The sequence below is a fragment of the Loxodonta africana genome, chromosome 2, assembly GCF_030014295.1.
Source record: "Loxodonta africana isolate mLoxAfr1 chromosome 2, mLoxAfr1.hap2, whole genome shotgun sequence".
Lineage (NCBI taxonomy): Eukaryota > Metazoa > Chordata > Mammalia > Proboscidea > Elephantidae > Loxodonta > Loxodonta africana.
Window position 1 is genome coordinate 187455473 of NC_087343.1, and position 23005 is coordinate 187478477.

The 23005-nt window shown below is 43.1% G+C and overlaps 1 protein-coding gene across 2 annotated transcripts in view; it reads left to right on the forward strand.

Moving 5' to 3' along the window:
* The window catches only part of DOCK2 (dedicator of cytokinesis 2), a 558619-nt gene that overhangs the window by 15512 nt on the left and 520102 nt on the right, over positions 1-23005 (forward strand). For both annotated transcript variants that reach the window (XM_010592406.3, XM_064279098.1), the window contains exons 2-4: positions 7956-8039; positions 21033-21073; positions 22747-22802. In XM_010592406.3, the coding sequence (XP_010590708.1) occupies positions 7956-8039; positions 21033-21073; positions 22747-22802 (181 nt within the window). The remainder of the gene's footprint in view (positions 1-7955; positions 8040-21032; positions 21074-22746; positions 22803-23005) is intronic.

Genomic DNA, 23005 nt, shown 5'->3' on the forward strand with positions numbered 1-23005 from the left:
TTTGTCTATCACTGTAACCCCAGTACCTAGAATAATACTTCACACATAGTAAGTGCTCAAATGAATGTTGAAAAAATGTGGAGGAAGTGCTTAGTACATAGTATGTGCTCAATAAACGTTTACCATTTTCTTGGGAAGCAGCATGTGCAGTGGTTAGAATTCAGACTTCCATGTGTATATATGTATGTATGTGTGTGTATGTAACATTAACTGGGTAAGTTATTTGCCTTCCCTATTCCTCAGTTATCTCGTCTATAAATTGAAGAGAATCACTGTTCTTAGCTCCTAACAATGTATAAAGCTCAGACTCTCGCCCCACCCCGCCTTGTTTCTGTGAGCTATTAGTGTTATAGCAATGGTGTTTACTTACTTTTACCTCCTTATTAACTCCTGTTGAGTTGGCTCCCAACGCATGGCCATTGTGATCCTAGGGCTTTCATTGGCTAATTTTTGGAGATAGATTACCGACCTTTTTACCTGATCTGTCTTAATCCGGAGGCTCCACTGAAACCTGTTCGGCATCAAAGCAACACGTAAGCCTCCACTGGCAGAATGGGTGGTTGCTGAGCATGAGGTGCGTTGGCTGAGAATCAAACCTGGGTCTCCTGCATGGAAGGGAAGAATTCTGCCATTAAACTACCACTGTCCTCGACTTCCACCTTATTTCTCTCAGTTTGGGCTCCTAATGAGCAGAGTACTTCAGTATACTCAAGTACAATTGGTGACTAATCAGTGAGTTAGACCAGGTGTCTTGGAAGTTCTACTTGCCTCAAAATTGTTGCTCCTACTGGCTTGCTGACTGAGGATTTCCAAAAGCAGAGCCCTCTTTGGGTTCATGACTGCAGATGGCCCCTGGTCCTTGGACACACCCTTTCAGTCCTCAGATATAAGTACTTTGGTCTGGATGAGCTTGTTGAGAGTGGTTGGCCCTGCAGGGAGTAGGGAAGAAGATGACCTGTTGTTTCAGTGGTCAGAAACAACCCAGGGGAGGATCAGAGAGAAGCAATCAAGCTTTAGCAAAGAGTGGCATTCTGGCTCGCAGTTTCCTATTAGTCATTTAGAAAACTTAACAGAATTAGGTATTGGTATGCAAAGCCACTTCCTTTGTCAGTGATGCCTGCTTCTCCCCAAATGAAGCCTTAAGAACAGAGGCCTGTTGTGCAAAGGTAGAAATACATATTTGTAAATTAAACAGAAATGTCAGCTACTTGCATTTTCATCTGTGAGTCCTTGGAATGAATACAAGCCTTCAGGTTGAATACCAAGTGGCAAAATCTATCTGAGACATCTTCTTAAGCCCATCGATTGGAACCTTCTCACCTGATGGAGCTGGGCAGAGGGTGAGGGAAGAGATTCCTGAGGAAAGCCATGGATGAGACAGGGAACAAAATACTGTCTTGCCTCATCCTCCAGATATCTGATCCACAGACCTAATTTGCTAGTACTCCAATGGCTAACAGAGCCCTGGTGCCACAGTGGTTAAGAGCTATGGCTGCTAACCAAAAGTTCGGCAGTTTGAATCCACCTGCTGCTTCTTGGAAACCCTATGGGGCAGTTTACTCTGCCCTATAGAGTCCCTATGAGTTGGAATTGACTTAACGGCAGTGGGTTTGGTTTTTGATTCCAGTGGCAAACACATACGATGGATGGTTTTCTTGTGATAGAAACCTCAGTGGCTTCCGCAGCCCTGTCCAGCTTCGTGGTGGCAAATCCTGGCCAGGCTTCTGGGGCTGGGGAGACCAGGGAGTGGGAGTCTGTGGAGCAAGGACACTGGCAAACTGGAGCGTGTCCAAGTGCGAGCTGCCTGTGTGGGGAGAGGACTTGGAATCAGGCCAAGTGTGGAGTGAATGAAGAAATAGGCCATGTTTATGCAGGAGGAGAGAAGCTTTAGCGTCCCATGAGGACCATCTCAAGGTTTGCTTTTGGACCAAAGATTAATTTTATTCAGTGTTGACCGACAGTAACTTTGGTTGCAAACTGCAGGGAAGCAGATTTAAACGTGACAGAAAGAAAGGCTCCGAATGAGTGTTGTTCTGAATGGTTGCTTTAGTAGGTAATCCTAATGATAATAAAAATCATAGCAACTACCTTTCACTGAGGAAGTCCCTGAGTGGCACAGATGGTTAAGTACTTGACTACTAGCTGAAAGGTTGGTAGTTTGAATCCACCCAGAGGTGCCTTGGAAGACAGGCCTGGTGATCTGCCTCTGAAAGGTCACAGCCTTGAAAACCCTGTGGAGCAGTTCTAGCCTGCACACACCGGGTCACCATGAGTTGGAATCAACTTGGCGGCAACTAACAACAATCTTTTACTGAGCACTTCCTATGGGCCGGACACAGAGTCAAGCTCTTTATGAGCATTAAAATCAACTGAACCTCCTAGGAACCCTGCAAGGGAGGAATCATTTCCCCCTCCATTCTATGGCTGGGGAAACTGAGGCACAGGAAGGCGAAGTCACTCACTCAAGCAGGCTGCCCCTGGCCCGTTCGGTGCCTTCGTGTGGATTATAAAAAAACTGTTCTTCTGGTGAACACAGCCCCTGGGCGTGTGCAGGCCTTGGAAGCAGACCACAGGCTGGATGCTAGCTTCCATTGCTCTCTTGTCTGGGTGGCCTTGTGCCAGGCACTGCCTGTGCCATTGCATGCTGCAGCTCTGGGCTGGAGACCGGCTCTAGTCGTCGCTGAGTCCGTTCCAACTCATGGCCACCCCACGTGTGTTAGGGCAGACCTGCGCTCCGTAGAGTTTTCACTAGCTGATGTTTTGGAAGTAGAACTCCAGGGCTTTTTTCTGAAGCGTCTCTGGGTGGACTCAGACTTTTGGTTAGCAGCTGAGTGCATTAACTGTTTTCATCACCTGGGGACCTCAGACTTGGGGCCAGAATCAGTACATGGCAGAACTGGGCTCAATAGCCAGATCTATCCAACTCCGGAGACCCAGGCTCTTAACTCCCAAGCTTTATTGTCCCTCAGGATCAATATTTCCATCCCTATTCCCGCAAAGGCTACTTGGCCCCTTGGTGAAAGGGCTGAGTGGTGTAGGAATTTGAACTAAACAGCCTGCTAAGTTGCCTCCTTTTCCCTAGTGCGGCTCAGAGTAGTGGCAACATGGAAGCCTGGAGCAGGGGCTGGTGAACACCTGCCATCCGGGTGCCGTGCGAGGCGATCGGAGCAGGAAATGGACCAATGGCAGGGATGGGCTTAAGCCCCAGCTCTGCGACTTACCACCAGGAGGGCAAGGGCAGATCTTGGGAGATCCCTCAAACCCTTCGAACCTCAGTTTCCTCATCCGTAGAATGGGAATAATACCTGCGTCATGGGTTAGTTGTGAAGACAACATGAAAGGACAGTTGTAACAGTGCTTTCCTGAGACATGGTAAAGCGACATTATAAAGGTCACAGGTCTATGTTTGAGGAGGGCTATGAGCTCAGAGTCCTTCTCCACGCCCTTCTGCTGATGTTTGAAATCATTCCTTTAGCTTAAGGTATTCTCACCCTCCGTAGCCTGGAGGGAGCGCATTGGTTCTTCCAAGCCTTTCCTAGGGCTGTCAGCCAAGAGGGGTTATCTGAGAGCAGAAGAAGGGAGGTTCAAGGCATGGAGCATGCCTGGGGGCCAGCCAGCAAAGGCAGGATGACGAGGCAGAGGCCACCCGGGGAGGCAGTGTGGTCATGGCGAGGACAGGCATAGGGGACAGGCATGGGGCAGAGTCCCGAGTCCAGGCTGGTTGTTTTCTCCTGTCTTCCACCACTCAGCTTCTTCCTCTGGAAAATGAGGGTTGACTCATTTTATGAAGAGTTTTTATAGCTCTAAGACTTGAAGATGTCCTGATTTGGGGACCAACACATAGTAGGGACATTTGACATGCCACAAGGCAGCTACTCACCTGCATCTCTTTGCACCCACACTGTGGAAGACATGGGCCCAGACCCTATCCTTTTAGACCCACAGACTGGAACTTCCTAGAGAAATCTGCCTATTGCCCAGTTTGGCTTTTGCTTCTGCTGCTTTGCTCACTCTCCCTGTCCTTTTTCTCCAGTTTTGTAGCAAACCCATTGCACCCTTTATAGAATATTCTGGCATTCTCTATGTGTTCTGTTCGCTTTTTGACAGAGCTCCCACCTTTACTGAATTCAGGTATTGATCACTAGATATTGACAGCTGCCACTTACTGAGCACTCACAATGCCCTCGGCCCTGGGCTCAGTCTCATTTAAACGTCCTGTGAGATAGTTACTGTTAGCATCCCCTTTGTAAGCAAGTGAGGCCCAGAGAGGTGAAGTCACTTGCCCGAGATCACACAGCAATAAGTGGCAGAGTTGAGATCCCTTCTGAATGACTCTGTTCTCTTTGGTATGGTTTTGGCAGATGTTTGGGGAGATGGGGTTGGGGGAAGTGAAAGGAGGGAAAGAAGGGAAGGAGCTAGGAGGAGAGGGAGGGAAGAGGTGAAAGGGGAGTGAGTGTAACATTCATACATGTTGCTGGAGTCTAGATGTGGTGTCTCTGATACAAAATAGTCTGCACAAAATCTAGTGGCATTTGGCACAGGGTGAGCTCAGGGTGGGATACATGCACTGTCTGTCTGAGCCCTGATCACTTAGTGGCTCAGAACAGCTGTCCTTGTCTTAGATGTTAAAAGGAGACAACCACAGAGATGGTGTACCTGCGGAATAGAATAGTGGTAAAGAGCAGAGATCTGCCATCCCAGCTCCAGCCCTGTGTGACCTTGGGCAAGTTACTTAACATCTCTGTGCCTGGGTTTCGTCATCTGAAATTTGAAATAAGAATAACTTCTTGCGTGGCATGATTATTATGAGGATTAAATGAGTACGTGCATGTGGAGAACTTAGTCCCACGTCTGGCCCATAGTAAGTGTTTGACAAACCTTAGTTTTTATTAAGATTAGCATTGGTAACCCACTTCCAGACAAGTGAGGATGACAATGCTTACTGCCACTTTTGGAGGAATAATAACCTGTTTAAATGGAATTTTCTCATCTGAGTTCTCACCAGCCCTGAGGGCCTTTCTTCCTTAAACCAAACCACATGCACGTGTCCTATCTGGTTCTGGAAGGCCTCCCCAGATGCTGGTAAGCGATGGTTTAATGATGCCCACTTTCCAAATGGGGAACCAGATTCAGAGGGAAAGTGAGCCTGCTTTGCAGCCATCACCTGCTGGAGCAGGGTATGGTTTGGGGAAATCTGGAAATGGGAAGTGCCAACTGTCTTGTGGGCTGCAGCAGGGCTAAAGATCCTTGTGATGGATGGGTGTTCATACCTGGGGCCTTCCTCCTCGTACAACAGATGCAGAGGTAACTGCCACTCTCCTAGTTCTCTCCCCGTTCACAACAAATGCTACTACTCAGGAGAGGTGGAGGGGACCGGTCCCAGAGCATCTGGCCCTTCCTCTGGGAAGCCTCCCGTGAGCCCCCGCGTATGCCAGGCTTTTTACATATGTCATAACTTTTGCTACCCGTACTGGTGGTGTCCGAGTGAGATCTCAACCCAGAGCCTGACTTACAGCAGGGTGGGCTCTCAGGGCCACACCTCCCTGCCTCTCCTGCCATGTGATGGCTAAAAGATACGGGGTTTCTGTTTGAGCTCATGAAACTGTTCTAAACTTGATAGTGGTGATGGCTACACAACTCTGTGAATGTACTAAAAACCATTAAGCTGTATACTTTAGATAGGTGAATGGTATGATATGTCAATTATATCTCAATAAAGCTGTTACCAAAACAAAACAAAAACCCCTGAGCTTCCCATTCTCTTCGAATAAACCCCAACTCTTCACCATGGCCTTTGAGACCCCACATGATCTGCCCACTGTCTCTGCAGCCTCATCTTGTGGTACCACCTCCTCTTTCACCATGCTTCATCCACAGATGTTTCTGTTCTGCCCTCAGAGCCTTTGCACATGCCGTTCCTCCTTCCTGGAATGCATTTCCCCTTGCTGTTACCACGGCTGACTTGTTTGAATCCTTCCTTCTCAGGGAGGTCTTTCCTACTTACCCCAACTAAAGTAGATGCCAATTGTTATTCTCTACAAGATGTATTTTTTTCCTCCATCATAAGGATCACATTTTGTAACATCGTATTTATTTGTATGTTAACCCCAAGAGCAGGACCCAGCATGGGCCTGGCCCACTGTAGGCACTTATGGGCTATCTGCTTGCCAAATGAATGATGGCAACCTTGTAGGATTATATTGTTCATATCCCTGAGGGCCTTTCCTTAAGCTAAACCACTCACATGTGTCCTATCCTGCTCTGGAAGATCTCCCCAGATGCTGGTTCCATTCAGCCCTTGGAAAAGAGATTGTGTCCCAAATCTAAGTTAACAGCATGGCCTGGTCCTCACTTAGTAAGTGATGCTGAGCAGGGGCTGAGCACTGCAATGGTATGTTGCGATCTCATGTTCTACATGGTTAGTGGAGGCTCTGACACATGCTCAAGGCAACTCCTGCTCCCCAGGAACTGCCCAGGGAAATGGGAAGGCAGAACACACTCCTGAATGTTAAGTACTCATATGAGTGCTACCGACCCTTATGAAATGGTGGTTAGTGTGGCCTAGAGAAGCCAGGGAGGGCCTCATGGAGGAGGCAGGGCTGACGTGAAGGATTTGTTTTGATGGAGGCTGAGGAACAGGCATCTTTAGCTGGAGGAACAAAGGTTGGTTAAGGTTCGTGTCTTAGTCTCCTAGTGCTGCTGTTACAGAAATACCACAAGTCGGTGACTTTAAAGAACAAAAATTTATTATCTCACAGTTCTGGAGACTCAAAGAAGTCCAAGTGGTAGTCTTGGCTGTATTGATTTCTTCCTTGTCAGTAGCCCTGGGCCTTCCTTGGTTCTTGGCAGTCTTCACATGGCATCTGTCTTCCCCAGTATGTGCTCTCTCTGTATCTAATCTGCCCTTTTTATAACTCAGAAGTGATTGGGTTTAGGATACACTCTACACTGATATGACCCCGTTAATGTAACAAAGAAAATCTAAATGGGATTACATTGATAGACAGGGGGTAGGATTCTGGAATTTTTTTTTTGGCGGGGGGGTATACAATTCTATTCAAAACAGTTGCATAGAAAAAAGATGGACTTCCTTAGAGGCTGAAGGTTGTGTGGCATTTAGGTGGTAGAGAGACTGGGATTTTAGGCTGTTGTTCCCAGGACAAAGTAATTGGTAGCAACAAGTAGGTGATCACAAAAACAAACAAAAAAAAAAACCAAACCTGTTGCTGTCAAGTCAATTCTGACTCATAGTGACCCTATAGGACAGAGTAGAACTGCCCCACAGGATTTCCAAGGAGTGGCAGGTGGATTTGAACTGCCAACCTCTTGGTTGGCAGCCAAGCTCTTAAGCACTGTGCTACCAGGGTTCTGTAGATGATCATAGTGGTTGAGAATATGGAATTTGAATACTGATCTTTCTGCTATTCCCTAGCCTGGTGACCTTGGCCAAATTGCTTAACCTCTCTGTGTCTCAGTTTCCTTACCTGTGAAATGGGATCCTAGTTTAGACCTCACAGGGTGAGATGAATGAGAGGATTGCTGAGCACATACCTGGCACACAGCTGGAGGTCAATGTGCAGTAGCTGTCATCCATATCCCTCTGTCACTCAGGCTGGGGTGGAGGCTTGTGCTGGGGAAAGTCAGGTTGGTTGATAAGCGGAGGCCCATAGGATCCAGGCTGGGTTTGGATGAACCCCTGTGGTAGACAATGAATGGGTTTCTGCATTGATTTTGTTTTGTTAATTTAATTAATAAAGAGGAAAAGGTACAGGAGAGTATTCCGTGTTCAAGCCCCAGTTTTAGACTAACTCCCGTGGTGGGCAATGGGTTTCTGTGATGGTTTTGCTTAGAATATTCAGTGCTCCTGTGTAGGGAGAGAAGGAAGGAGGAGGAGGGAGCAGGGATTCAAGGGATCTGGAGAACTCACCTGGGTGCCTCTCTGTTCCATTTCACAGCCATATACAACTTCCAAGGCCGCGGTGCCCCCCAGCTCTCCTTGCAGATTGGAGATGTGGTGCGGATACAAGAAACCTGTGGAGGTGAGTCCCTGCCCAGCTGCCTGCTGAGGCAGATCCCTCCGTTGATGGTATTGAGAAGCCAGCAGTACACACCCAGTGCCACCTCCAGCCCCTTTTGCGTCTGTACCTGTGTATGGGTTGCTAAATACATTTTGATAATATTAGCAATTAGAATTCACTGAACAAAAATGCTTTTTTTTTAGGACTTTATGTTTAATACAAAGGCCAGGCTGGATGGTTTGATGTCTATTATGCTCTCAGTTTGCCACAGCTCTGGGAAAGTTTAGTCCTGTGGGTCCTCCTGGATACACTTGTTTATTAATTTTAATAGTATTATAAAGGAAAATAAACATTCTTAGGGTTTGAAAGGGCCAATATATTATAACCTTGACTTGGGGAGGACTCTTATGCACAATTATATAGTTTGTGCACTGCACAAAGGCACCCAGCCCTGGGAGTGAGCTCTCATTCCCTGCATCCAGCTAGGAGTCCTGTCTTGGAGGAAGCAGCATCTCTTTCTTCTGTGTCTACTGGGTGGGCTGCATCTGCCCACGGGGGTGAGGAGGAGGGGCTTTTAAAAATTTACACAAAGACTAATGGGTTTATAATTAGTTGAAATCAATATATCAGCTATGTCGCTGATAAAATTGGTGTTGGAAGCTTGGCTTGGGTGTAGGAGCCAAATGGATTAGCTAATGTGTCACCATCAGGCAGCTGTCCCACCCCCCACTGGCCCAGCTGGACCCCCTGGGTCTGTCCTGTAATTCCTGCTGTATGAGGGCATAGCGTGAGTGCTTCCTGGGAGGGGCAGAGCAAAGCAGAAAGCAGAGAGGCCTGGTCCCTTCCCTGCCAGAGAATCCATCAGATGAGTCCCTCCTCTTTCCCTGGGATAGGAGTGACAGGTGGGGGACAGGAGGTAGCTGTGCTACTCTTAGGGAGACCCACTCGAAGGGAAAAAGAAGCCAGGGGAAAGGAGGCTCCCTGTAGGGATAGCTGTCATTGGGTCCTTGGCACATAGAGGGTACTGTGCTAAGTTCTTTATAGCACCTTACCTAGTTACTCCTTACAACAACCACAAGACGAATATTTTCACCTTCAGTGTGGGATTAGCTGTATGCATCTTCCAAGGCAAGTCTCTGCAGATTGATGCAGAAGTGCGCACACACGTGCATGTGAGCACACGCTCACACACACACAGACGTACATAAAACAAATAAAAAGGCCTTTTTCAGGGAAAAGAATTTGATATTTTAAAATACCATTAGAAGAAGCCATCATGGGGAAAATGAGAACTCTGTTCATCTCCCTGATGTGTGTTTTATGCTTTAGTATTGTTTTTATTTTGGATTTTATATGAGGGGATACCGTGCCCTTCAGCCCCTTAAGATTCCGGTCTGGCCCCAGGTAAAACCTTTTACCCACAGAGTGAATGAGAGTGTGGTGGTGGGGTAAGGAGACGCCCTTCTAAAGACTTGGCTCTGTGGTTCCAAACCCAACTCTCCCTTCCCTCACTGCTACCCTATCTTTGACAAGTCCGTTTCAACCCAGAGGCGGATAACCAAACTGCACATGTCAAACCAAGGGGCAAAGAATGAAAATAACAGTGATAATAACTCTCCTTACGATCTCTTATGTGCTGGTTAGGGAGAAAGATAGCTACTTTCAAGGCGAAGCTGACTCATGGTGACTTATAGACAATAGAACGAAACATTGCCCAGTCCTATGGCATCCTCACAATTACCAGCATATTCGAGTCCATTGTTGGCAGGTGGAATTCACCAGCTGCTCCTTGGAAACCTTACAGGGTGGTTCTAATCTCTTTCTTTGGTTCTGGTTTTCCATTTTTGATTCTGTTTTATGAGTCTTATTTTAATGTGTCTTTGTAATAAGCAGCCACAGCACCTTTCTAGAAGGAGTTGGGGTGTATTAATTTGGTAATTCATTACCACTTCATGATTACTGTCTTAGTCTTCTAGTGCTGCTATAACAGAAATACCACAAGTGAGTGGCTTTAACAAAGAGAAGTTTATTCTCTCATAGTCCAGCAGGCTAGAAGTCTGAATTCAGAGCACCAGCTCCAGGGGAAGGCTTTCTCTCTCTGTTGGCTCTGGAGGAAGGTCCTTGTGATACATCAGTCTTCCCTTAGTCTGGGAGCTTCTCAACACAGGAACTCAGGTCCGAAGGATGCCCTCTGCTCCTGGCGCTGCTTTCTTGGTGGTATGAGGTCCCCAAGTCTCCCTGCTCTCTTCTCTCTTTTATATCTCGAAAGAGGTTGTCTTAAGACATAATCTAATTTTGTAGATCTCATTAATATAATTACCACTAATCCATTTCATTACGTCATAGTGATAGGATTTATAACACATAGGGAAGTCACATCAGATGACAAAATGGTAGACAATCATACAATACTGGGAATCGTGACCTAGCCAAGTTGACAGATATTTTGGGGGGGGACACAATTCAATCCATGACAATTATTTTGAAAATACGATGTTCAGAAAGCTGTTAGAATGATTCTAGATATCTGAAGAATTGGTTTGCAGATTGTTAGGATTTATCGTGCATACTCACATATACATACAGAGTTTTCAAATGTAATTTATAGAATTCTGAGGTTCCCTGGGAGTCCCTGGGTGGTGTAAATCGTTAAGACACTTAGCTGTTAACTGAAAGGTTGGAGGTTTGAACCCACTTAGACGTGTCTCAGAAGAAAGGCCTGGTGATCTACTTCTGAAAAATCAGCCATTGAAAACCTTATGGTGCACATCTACTCTGACACACATGGGGTCGCCATGAATTGGAATTGACTGGATGGCAACTGGTTTTAAATTTTCTCTGAGGCCACAGGACCTTGAACAGCTACAGGAGAGGAAGCTGTGGAGGGGTCTGAGGCCAGATATGGTTTGTCTGCTGTGTAGAACGGGGGTTCTGCCTGTGATTCTTATGACAGGGGGAAAAAAAAAAGCAAAAAAAGGTTCCTCTGAAAATATAAAAAATGTGAAAATCACAGTGTTAGTCAAAATTAGTCAAAATGGTATAGTAGAAAGAACATGGGTGTGTCCATGAAACCCTCTTGTAGAGAACTTCTTGAGAAATAAAATCCCACCAACTAAGAGATGAATCAAAATAAAAGAATGTAGAATCATTCTGTTGTTGCATAGGGTCGCTATGGGTCAGAACAGACATGAGAACACCTAATAACAACAACAACGGAAATTGAAAAGCTGTGACCAAAGGCAATAGTGGCGAGCGTTGAGTCCCGTTAAATCAATTTACAAAAAGTAGTATTAAAAAATCATGATGTTTATGGTTACCAAAAAGAAACTTATTGTTAGGTACCTGAACAACATAAAAAAAAAAATCTAATAAAGTTGGGAAGTGGGGAGGAGGATAGAAAAAGTAGATTAACTCTATGACATCAGTTTCACAACAGAATGTCAATCAATATGATTTAAAAATAACACATGTAGTTGAAAAAACATAACCAAGCCAGTCTTTCAATGCTTTTCATAAACATGTGCATTTTTAGAGTTTTTAGAAACCCTTATACTTGTAATGAAGAAGCATTTAAATGAAGTTTAACATTTCCTTCAATTTCACTTTGATTTCTCTTCTGTTAGATACGAATAAGATTAGAGATTTTTATTCACATAGGGTCTTCAATATATGTTTATTTTTATGAGAGTATTTTAAAAATAATATTTTATCTATTTATCTATCTGACATTCTATGTGTATAAATATAAATGAAACCTTGACTGGAATGAAATAAATTTTTTTGTGGGTAATGGGATTCAGGATGATTCTTTTATATCTTTGTACTTTTCTGCTTAGTTTGAATTTTTTAGAATATTACATATCAATTTTAGACAAAAATAATACAGTCTTGAAGATTGGAAGTGTATTTGCCCAGATGTTGTTGTTGTTGTTAGGTGTCATTGAGTCAATTCCAACTCATAATGACCCCCTGTGACAGGGTAGAACTGCGCCATTGAGTTTTCCAGGCTGTAATGTTTATGGACGGAAGCAGATCATCATGTCTTTGTCACTCGGAGCCACTGAGTGGGTTCAAACCACTAACCTTTTGGTTAGCAACTGAGCACTTAACCATTGCACCACCAGGGCTATAAATGGTTAATTCTGGGTGGTAGGAAGGTGAATGATTACTATTTTATTCTTGGTTTTTTCAAATAATTTTTAAATAAAAAAAAAAAAAGAAGAGGGGGAAAGAGCATGGGATTTTGAATTAGAAAGTTATTCCCTGTTTCCACTACTTATTAGCTGTGTGCTGTTGGGCAGATAGGCTTTAGTTTTCTCAATGGGTTATTATCATCTTGCTTCCTGGGCCTGTTATGAGGATAGAATGAAACAAATGTCTAGTACCAGGCCTGGCTCAGAGAAGGTGCTCTGTGTTGGTGAATTCCATGCCTCCCCCCATTGCTTTAGAGCTATGTCTACACTGTTAGGTATGTATCTTTACATTATGGCCCTGGGAACCTTGAAAAATTAACCCCTTGATTGTCTAGAATCAGTGAGGTTACCCCTGCCTCGTCTATCTGCTACATTTATACAACTGGATAAATGTAGGAAGAAATCCGGGCCTGTAACCTTAGACATGAATGAATTCCTTTTTAAGAGAGCTCAAATATTTTGATCAAATTTTCATTATAAGAATAATATATTGTTATGATAAAAACTCAAACAGTTCAGAAGAGTATCCACTGCTAGTCCTTAAAAATCCATTGCTGTGGAGTTGATTCTGACTCGTGGTAACCCCATGTGTTAGAGTAGAACTGCGCTCCATAGGATTTTCTTGGTTGTGATCTTTACGGACACAGATTGGCAGGCCTTCCTTTCAAGGTACCGCTGGTTTGTTCAAACCACCAACATTTAGGTTAGTAATTGAGTGCAACCCATTTGCACCACCCATGTACCTTGTATTTACTGGGACCTAGATATCCCAATATTTATTTTTCTGTCCATATTACATTTCTTAGTCTGCCAATTCTACCCAGAGGGAACATAAATAGTCCATATCCTGATTTTAGATGTGAAAAAGACATGTACCACATTTTTCTGCAAATAATGCATGCATCCTATGCTTTTTGCCAGCTGCAACCCCCCGACCCCCAGGTATTTTGTAAAAGCGCCATGCAGATTTTTTTTACATGTAAAAAAAATTGGCATAATGCTTACAAAAATACCTGGGAGAGAGGGAGGGCGTGGTTGGCAAAACAAACAAATAACAAATCAACAACAGATAACACATGCATTATTTGCATAAAAACATGGAAGTGTTTATCGAGTAGTCAGAACTTCTCATGGTGGCAAAACACTAAAAACTAAAACCCGAAAATACAGCACCATTTTTTTCCCAACCGCTTCTTTCAGTCATATTTGATTGAAATCTTTCTAGATCCTTAATGGCATCTCAAAAAAGACTTTAATCCCAGATCCAGTTTAATGCTCATACCTCCTTATTTCCTTCCTTCAGCTTAAACTAGGCTGGGGGAGGAAGGAGGTTTGGGGTACTCTCCAATTCTATCTCCCTCACTCCAATAAACTCGAAGATCAGCCAGTCCCCTGTACAAATAGCTGTCTAGCTGAGGAATGAGATGCCAGATGCCCCCCAAATCTCTGGGTGAATCTCCTGGAATGTACCCCATGCTTCAGGGTGGTACTGGGATAGTGAGAGCTGTACCATGCCCTCCAAAGGCAACAACTCCCGCCTCCAAAGACCCCTCTGTCTCCCTCTCTCTTTTCTGATCCCAGAGGCTGCAATGGGTGGGGGGATGCTCTTTGGGGGTAGCAGAACTTGTTTAGCTGCTTCTTGAGTGGGTGCAGTCTGCCCCACCCTCAGTTATTTTCTACCTGACTCTTCCTTTCTGGAACAACAAGAAAAGTCCTGTTCCACCTACTGATACACGTGCCTGTCCAGGCCATTCCACCCAACTTTAGTGGGGAAGACAGTGGGATTTCTAGATTGTGGTTCCCAAGAAGGTATTGGGTTTCACTAATCAGTAAAATAAAATCAGAGGAGGAGGTTGATAAAGGATCTTCTGCTTTTTAAAAGTCAGTCATAGTTTTGTTGCTCCTTTTGTTTTTTTTGTTTCTAGAAATGGGACTATACAGGGCATACCATCCTGACACTTGTTCTTCTCACTTAAAAATATCTGGAGCTCTTTCTAAGTTGGCACATTACAGTATCTCATTGTTGCTTTGGCTACAAAGAGCTCCATACAATGAGTTTTTGAATCTGCCACTTGCAGAGGTGGGTACCCCCAGACCTATGTAGCAGCTTCCATACCAGCAACTTCATCAAGGGTGATCTTGACCCATCCAGGTTCCTTGCTTTTAGGATAAGAGGAGCCATTATGAGCACTTAACAGGGAATCTGTTGAAAGCACCACTTTGTAGGGAAATGGGCCTTTGTTTGGGCCTGCACTAGAGACAGGTCGGTGTAAAAAGGACTCCGTTTTCTTAAGTAGTGCTATTCCATGACTGGGAGTTTGTACGTGATGTTTTCTTCCCTTCTGAATGAGGGTGAAGCTGAAAAGTCGGTAAAGTTCCATTATGTTGAATCTGAAGTTTGTCTCATTTGCTTTGTTGTTATGGAAATATGTTGAAATTACTTCACTGAAAAAAGAAAAACAACATGATATTCCAAATCTGTAGGTCTTCGAAGTAAAATATAAAATATGCCTTGTTTTTCATTATTATTGTATTTTTTTTTAAACACTTACCATATGCCAGACAGCGGACAAGCTCTCTGAATTTCTTATCTAATTTAAGTCTCATGAAGAAACCAAACCTACTGCTGCCAAGTCAATTCTAACTCATAGTGACCCTATAGGACAGAGCAAAACTGTCCCATGGGATTTCCCAGGAGCAGCTGGTAGATTCGAACTGCCAACCTTTTGGTTAGCAGCCAAGCTCTTAACCACTGAGCTACGAGGGCTCCAAGCCTCGTGAGACAGGCACTGTTATTATTCCTGTTTTACAGACGATGAGACTCAGAGAAGCACAGTAACTTGCCCAAGATCACACAGACAGTTAGTTGCACATTTTCATTCAAACTCAGGTTTTTATTCCAGAGCTCACATTCTTAAATACTGATATGTACCAGCTTCTGTTGGATCTTAATATTATGTATTTCAGTCATACAGAAAAGTGAAAGTACACCCAGGCACCCACCACTCATGTAAATATTAACATTTGCCACGTGTGCTTCAGACAATTTTTTAAAAAGGAATAAACATTTCAGATGCGGTTGAAACCTTCCCCTTAAAAAAAAAAATTATTGTCGTAAAGTATGTATAACTTAAATTTGCCATTTTAACCAACCATTTTTAAGTGTACAACTCAATGACATTAATTACATTATTAATTAATGTTGTGCAAAGCATCACCACTATCTAGTTGTAAAACCTCTTCATCACTCTGAACTGAAACTCTGGACCCATTAAGCAATAACTCCCTAGTCTCCCTTTCCCTAGACCCTCATAGCCTATAATCTACTTTCTGTCTCTATGTATTTGCCTATTCTAGATATTTCATGTAAGTGAGATCATGTAATATTTGCCCTTTTGTGTCTGACTCCTTTCGCTTAACATAATGTTTTCAAGGCTCATCCATGTCTTAACATGTATCAGAACCTCACTGCAATGCTCCATTGTATGTATACATTGCATTTTGTTTATTCATTCATCCGTTGATGGACACTTGGGTTCTTTCGACCTGTTAGCTGTTGTGAATAATGCTGCAATGAACATTGGTGTACAAGTATCTGAGTCCCTGCTTTCAGTTCTTTTGGGCATATACCTAGGAGTGAAATTGTTGGGTTATATAGTAATTAAATGTTTAACTTTTTGAGGAACTGCAAAACTGTTTTCCATGGTGGCTGTACCATTTTACATCCCCACCAGCAATGCACAAGAGTTCCAGTTTCTCCACATTCTTGTCAACACTTGTTATTTTCCATTTTAAAAATAATAGCCATCCTAGTGGGTGTGAAGTAGTATCTCATTGTGGTTTTGATTTGCATTTTCCTAATGATTAATGATGTTGAGCATTTTTTCAAGGGTTTTTTGGCCATTTGTATATCTTCTTTGAAAAAATGTCTGTTCAAGTCCTTTGCTCATTTTTTAATTGGGTTGCTTGTCTTTTTGTTGTTGAGTTGTAGGCTTCTTTATATATCACAATATTAAACTGTTATCAGATATGTGATTTCCAAATTTTTTTTCACATTCTGTGGCTTGTCTTTTCACTTTCTTGATAATGTCCTTTGACATTATTTTAATGAAGTCCAAGTTATCTATTTTTTCTTTTGTTGCTCGTACTTTTGGTTTTATATCTAGGAATCCATTGCCAAATCCAAGGTCATGAGGATTTATCCCTATGTTTTCTTTTAAAAGTTTTATGATTTAAGTTACTGGCCCATTTTGAGTTGATTTTTATATATGATATAAGTGATACATGTCTAGTCTCATTCTTTTCCATGTGGAGATCCTGTTGTCCCAGCACCATTTATTGAAAAGACTATTTTTTTCTCCATTGAATAAATTTAAAATTCCCTTTTTAACCTCTCTCCTATTCCATTATGTTTCCTTTTGTCCATAGTGTAGGTAACATTCATCCTGAAGTTGATACGTTTTCTTCCCATCCAAGGTTCTGTACTTTTACCAGATGTGTATACTTTCATAATCATGTTTAATAAATAGTTCTCACAATAACCCAGCCGGACTATATGTTATTTTTCTCATTTTACAGTGAAAACAGTGAGGGCTAAGTGACATGTCCAAAGATCCTGCTTGGACTGACAGACAGGGGACTAGATTGCTAGGTGCTGGATTCTTTTTAGATGTTCTGGGGTATTTTAAATCTTTTATTTTCTCCATTCCAGTGACTTTAGAATTTAGATGCCTTTCATTTAGGTGTTTGTGAAGTGGGTGGGGAGGACAATTTGAGTAATTGACTCTTCATAATTTTCCAAAAGAATGGTAAAGAATTTCCTTTTTCTCATCTTCCCACAGAATATACCTTAAGAGTTCTCTGTTTTTTTTTTTTTTTTTAAAGGAGCTATTACATGGATACCTGTTAAAAATCCATTGCCATTGAGTCAATTTCAGCTAATGGCAACCCCATAAGTTACAGAGTGGAGCTGTTCCATCAGGTTTTCTTGGCTGTAAACTTTATGGAAGCAAATTGCTAGGCCTTTCCTCTGCAGCACTGATGAATGGATTCGAACTGCCAACCTTAGGTTAGTAGTCAAGAGAAAGCCATTTGCACCAGAAAATCAGCCATTGGAAACCCTGTGGAGCACAGTTCTCTCTGATACGCATGGGGTTGCCATGAGTTAGAATCAATTCAATGGCAACTGGCTATTACTTAATTCAAAAGGGTACTGAGCTAGGGCAAGTCCTTGGGTATAGTAAACACTGTGTTACACTAAGCTTGCTTTTGATCATGGCACCCATTGTCCTGGGATTTTGCCTGTGTGCCAACTGCTGTTATCTGCCTGGGTAGATCTTGGAATGCAGCTGGATGTAGCTGACCAGTGACTGGATTAGGGAGCTGATATCAGAGGACAGAGGTCAATGACCCAACAAGAGTGAGGAAGTCAGAAAAAGTCCTCAGGATAGTGCCGATGCATTTGATGGGTATGGATCCTGGTTCTCCCGCTTCACTGCTGAATGTTGGGATTTCTTCCTCACCTGCTTGCTTCTCAGTGTCATCATCATCTAGCATGTGGAGGTGGTGATAAACCCTTCCCAAAGATTCAGTGAGAGGATCACTGGGGACTTATTTCTGAAAGCATCTAGCCCAGTGCCATGTACAAAGTAGGTGCTCAGTCAATGCTTGTTGAACTTGAGTCTGAGAGCCAGAATGTGAATGCCAGGTGCAAGAGTCGGTTTCCTGTGGCTGAAGCTCTGAGAATCAGGAAACCTCCAGGGTGTGCAGGAGTAACTGAATCTCAAGGGTCAGAACAGGCAAAGACCCTGAACTCAGGTAGCCTGGACCCTGGACCCCGATGGAGCCTCCATCATGGAGAGATAGATGTAGACACGAGCTTTGGGTAGGGACTATTGGTACCTCCAATCGTTTTCTGGTGGATTTTGGTGGCCTTGGCTAGCAAGTAGGTGCAGATGACTGCACCCAAGAGAGCTATACCTGTATTCATGATATAACCATTGCATTGGGAACAATGTAGTCTAACAGCTTTGTGTGCTAACTTTGAAGTCACACAGACTTGGACTTGAACCCTAGTATGTACCATTGGTCCAGTACCTCAACTGAAAAAATCTGTTTCCTCATCTGTAAAATGGGAATGATAATGCTTAGCTCACAATGTTGATATAAGGATTAAATGAGAGAATGCATATACAACACTTTACATACAGTTTTGCATGCATCAATGATCAGTGATCAGTAGCTAATAATAATATTAAAGAACGCTTGTTGCTCAATGGTTAAGTGGTCAGCTGCCACCCGAAAAGTTGTCATTTTGAAATCACCCAGTGGCTCCTCAGAAGAAAGACCCAGTGATCTGCTCCTGTAAAGATCACCACCTGGAAAACTCTATGGGTCAGTTCTACACTGTCACATGGAGTTGCTGTGAGTCAAATCTACTCCAATGGCACCTAACAACAACAACAGTGATAATGTTACAAATATGCTCTTATAGTATCTACTTGGTGGGATGGAGCAGAATTACAGTTAGAGGTAGTTACAGCACAGTGCTGCAGAATGTGGTCTCTGGAGTTAGATACTTGGGTTTAAATCCCAGCTGCATCATTCCCTAGCTGTGTGACCATCAGTAAGTTGATTAGCCTCTCTGTGCCTCCCTATTTCATTCGCAGATTTGAGACAGTAATAGTACCTACTTTAAATGATTGTTGTGAAGATTAATTTATAATTTCCCCCCAAGCTCCCTTTAACAGAGTTCCTGGCACGTAGGAGCACTCAGAAAAGTGTTAATTCTTGCTCATTTTTACCACTAGTCATTACAAATAATTCATGAAGTGGTAAGTTTTCCATCACAGCAAGTATTCAGTTAGATAGTGCCATAGTGGAAATTTAATTTTGGGGATTCAGATGTTGGAAGAATGGAAATACTAGGTAACCACCACATTCCTTCCTCCCATTAGACAGGAAGCACCATGTAATGACAGCTTATGTTCAAATTCTGATATTGTCACTTATTAGCTGTGTGACCCTGGGAAAGTCACTTAACTTCCCTGTGTCTTAGGTAGGCCACTCATCTATAAAATGGGGGTAATAGTTCCTGACTCATATGGTTGTGATGAAGATTAAAAGGCTTAATATACAAAGAGTAGAGCCCTGGTGGTACAGTGGTTAAGAGCTCAGGTGCTAACCAAAAGGTCAACGGTTCGAATCTACTATGGGGCAGTTCTACTCTGTCCTGTAGGGTTGCTATGAGTTGGCATTGACTCGATGGCAAAGAGTTTTGGTTTTTATATGAAGAGTGCTTAGTATGGTACTTTATTCTAAACCTGAGATTCTTTTTTTTTCACCTTCCCTCTCTCCCTCCCTTCCGTGTTCCCTCCCTTCCTTCCATTTTCCCTCTCTCCTTCCTCCCTCTTTCTGTTTGTTAAAATAGGAGGCACAGTGGGCCCCTGTTGCTTAAGAACTTTCTTTAGGACCTGATCTGCCAGCTGGCTCATGACTGTGAGGGGTGACTTTGCGTTTTAAGTCGTTTGTTTGGGGGCTTGCGTGTATGTGTGTTGAGAACATATTTCAACAACAGTCTGTCAGCCCAGTAATGAGGGTCTGTTAATGAGGCTCCTGACAGACACTTTTTATTTACAAAAATGACAAATGCCACTACTTGACTGTGCTTGATTCATTTCAAAGGCCAGTGGACTCATTATAGTCATCAATACTTGCTACACGGAACCTCATTTTGTCAGAGGACTGTGTATAATTTGAATTTCTGTTAATTGAATCATTTTTGATATTTCTGCAAAGGGAAGAGTCTTCTAAAATTTCTGTCCTTGTACCTGTCTCTGAACATATCTGTTCTGTAATGACTAGCTTTTGCATATCACATGTTAGACACCATCTACTGCTGTTAGAACTGTCAGTCTTATTTTAGGTTATTTGCCAAAATCCCTCAGCCTTTCTAGGTCCCTAAGGCAGAAGGTGAAAGAGTGTGTCCACAGGGCCTAGGCAAGTAACATGAGTGAGGGAAGGGGCTGGGTGGAAGTTGAAGAATTGGAGCCCCCTCTTCTGTCTGAGGAAACCCTGGTGGCGTAGTAGTTAAGTGCTATGGCTGCTAACCACAAGGTTGGCAGTTCAAAACCACCAGGCGCTCCTTGGAAACTCTACGGGGCAGTTCTTCTCTGTCCTGTAGAGTCACTATGAGTCGGAATCAACTCGATGGCAGTGGGGTTGGTTTGGTTCTGTCTGAGGGAGTTCCTAGGTGATGCAAACAGTTAATGTGCTCAGCTGCTAACTGAAAGATGTCAGGTTCAAGTCCACTCAGAGGTACCGCAAAAGAAAGGCCTGGTGATCTACTTCTGAAAAAGCAGCTATTGAAAACCCTATGGAGCACAGTTCTTCTTTGACACACATGAGGCCACCATGAGTTGAATTGATGTGACCGGCAGCTGGTTTTTGGTTTAGCTCTGTCTGATGGGAATAGCTGCTTCTCACTGCTAGCCAACTGTGGCCATGGGGGAGTGCTGGCCCAACACTGTTGGGCCTCCTGATTTTTCCAAAAGAAGGAGGGAATTTGATTCTTATGTAAAATCCCTGTATTTTTAGATGTTCTTAGATGTTGGTGGCCAGTTCAACAGAATTGTATTGGGTCAACAGGATGTATCTGAGGGCCAGATCCAGCCCAGAAGCTTCCAGATTTTGATCTCTATCTAATATTTAAAGCAACTTATAGGAGTTAAAAAACAAAATCCAAACCAAAACCAAACCAAACAAACAGCCATAAACTTATAAGTATAAATGAGAGACATATTTCTTTGTTTTTCTTTTGCAGAGTGGTATAGGGGACATCTCGTAAAGCACAAAATATTAGAGGTAAGGTCAATTTGTGTTTATTTGGGACAATACTGGGTGTCTTTACATGGTCCTGCCACCCCAATGGGCAATTCTTTCCTGCCTTTGCTCTTCCACAAACTAAACTCATTCCTCCCTCATTGTGTCCTGTGCTTTCTCGTCTCTACACCTTGGTACTTCCTGCGCCACACCTCCCTTCATCTTTTACTTATCTCCTGTAATTAAAAAAATTTTTTTTTCTTTCCTAATTTTATTAGGGTAAAATATTTTTTTAAGAAAGCATTTCTACTTTAAGTGTACAATATGGTGAGATTAATTAGAATCACTGTGTTACGTAACCATCACCACTATTCATTTCCAAAACTTTTTCATCACCCTAAACAGAAACTCAGTGCTCCTTAAGCTAATAACTCCCTCCAGCTCCTGGTAACCACTGATCTACTCTGGCCCCTACATATTTGCCTCTTCTAGGCATTTCACAGAAGTGGTATCATACAATATTTGTCCTTTTGTGATTGACTTACTTTACTCAGCATAATGCTTTCAAGCAAGTATCAGAACTTCATTTTTCTTTAGGGCTAAATAATACTCAGTTGTATGTATGTAGCATATTTTATTTATCCAAGCCATTCATCTGTTGGTGATCACTTGGGTTGTTTCTACCACGTGGCTGTTGGCTGTTGTGAATAATGTTGCTCTTTTACCTGACTGTAAGGTGGATCTCTGGTGCTTTGTTCACCCTGAAGTCTTTCCTGATATCCCAATCACATATGATTTCTCCCTTCTTTGAGTCCCTGTGGAATTGTGCTTTTTTTTTTTTTTTTGAATTATCTTCTACTGCCTTCCTTTAGAGTTGTTTGGGGCATTCATTTATCTCTTTGTCTACGTATCCATAGAAGTAGATATAGAAAAGATCAACCAGTGCCATCTCTGCCCTGGAGGAGTTCACTTGTTCCCACCCCACATTACACTGTGATCTCCATGAGCACAGGCACCTGCCGTGTTCGTCTCATTATCTCTCATGGTGTCTAACACAGTGACCGGGTGTCCCCAAGTGTACACTGGTTGAATTCATGAAAGCAGTTCTAAGTAATTGATGCACTTCTCTTATTAACTGAGCTAAGCTTAAAAAAAGCTTATGGAGCAACAAATGACAGAAGCTTCTTCCTCCTTTCCTGACATGCTGTGTTGGGAGGCGTGACCCTACTCTGCTCTCAAAGAACAGTACAGCAATTCCAGGGAGAAAAAAGCCTCAACTCTAACTTGCCCAAATGTAACCAGGGGCCCTGCTGGTTCATGACTTGAAGGGTGACTGCTTTCCTGTAGTGGGACAGGAGAGGAGCGAGGACAGAGTTCCTTGTTTCACTTAGTGTGGCTCCAGTTTTTCAGGCACTGCTTCCTTCTTGCCCACCTGATAGGATGAGCACTCATAATGGGTTGGAGCACATCCTTCGGGATTTAGGCCTATAGTGGGATCTAGAGCAACTGATGGAGGGGAAGCTAGCCTTTAACAAGTATATTTAGGATCCACCCTGCTGTATCTGACTCTGGGATTATCCCTTTAAAGTTGGAGGATTTTACCAGTCAATAGCTTTTAGAAAAATCATGAAGATCTGGGGTCAGTAGTTTCTTTAGGAATATGTCTTATTCTTTCATTGGTTTTGTTTATATTTTATTTTATTTGTTTCCAACAGGGAATTTTTCCTAAATCCTTTATCCACATCAAGGAGGTGACAGTTGAGAAAAGAAGGTACTTGCCGTTCGTCACACGCTTGGCCCTGCAGTGGCATATGGGTGTCTTTGTCCTGTTTATTTTGACACTCACACTTGGCATATCAGGGTGCTGAACTCATCTGTCTACTCTGTGTTTATTTGTATGCCTCCTTCCCTTACTCGATGGAAGAGCTAATCCAAATTGATTCGTGTTCAGATCTGATTCAAGGGGGTATTAGC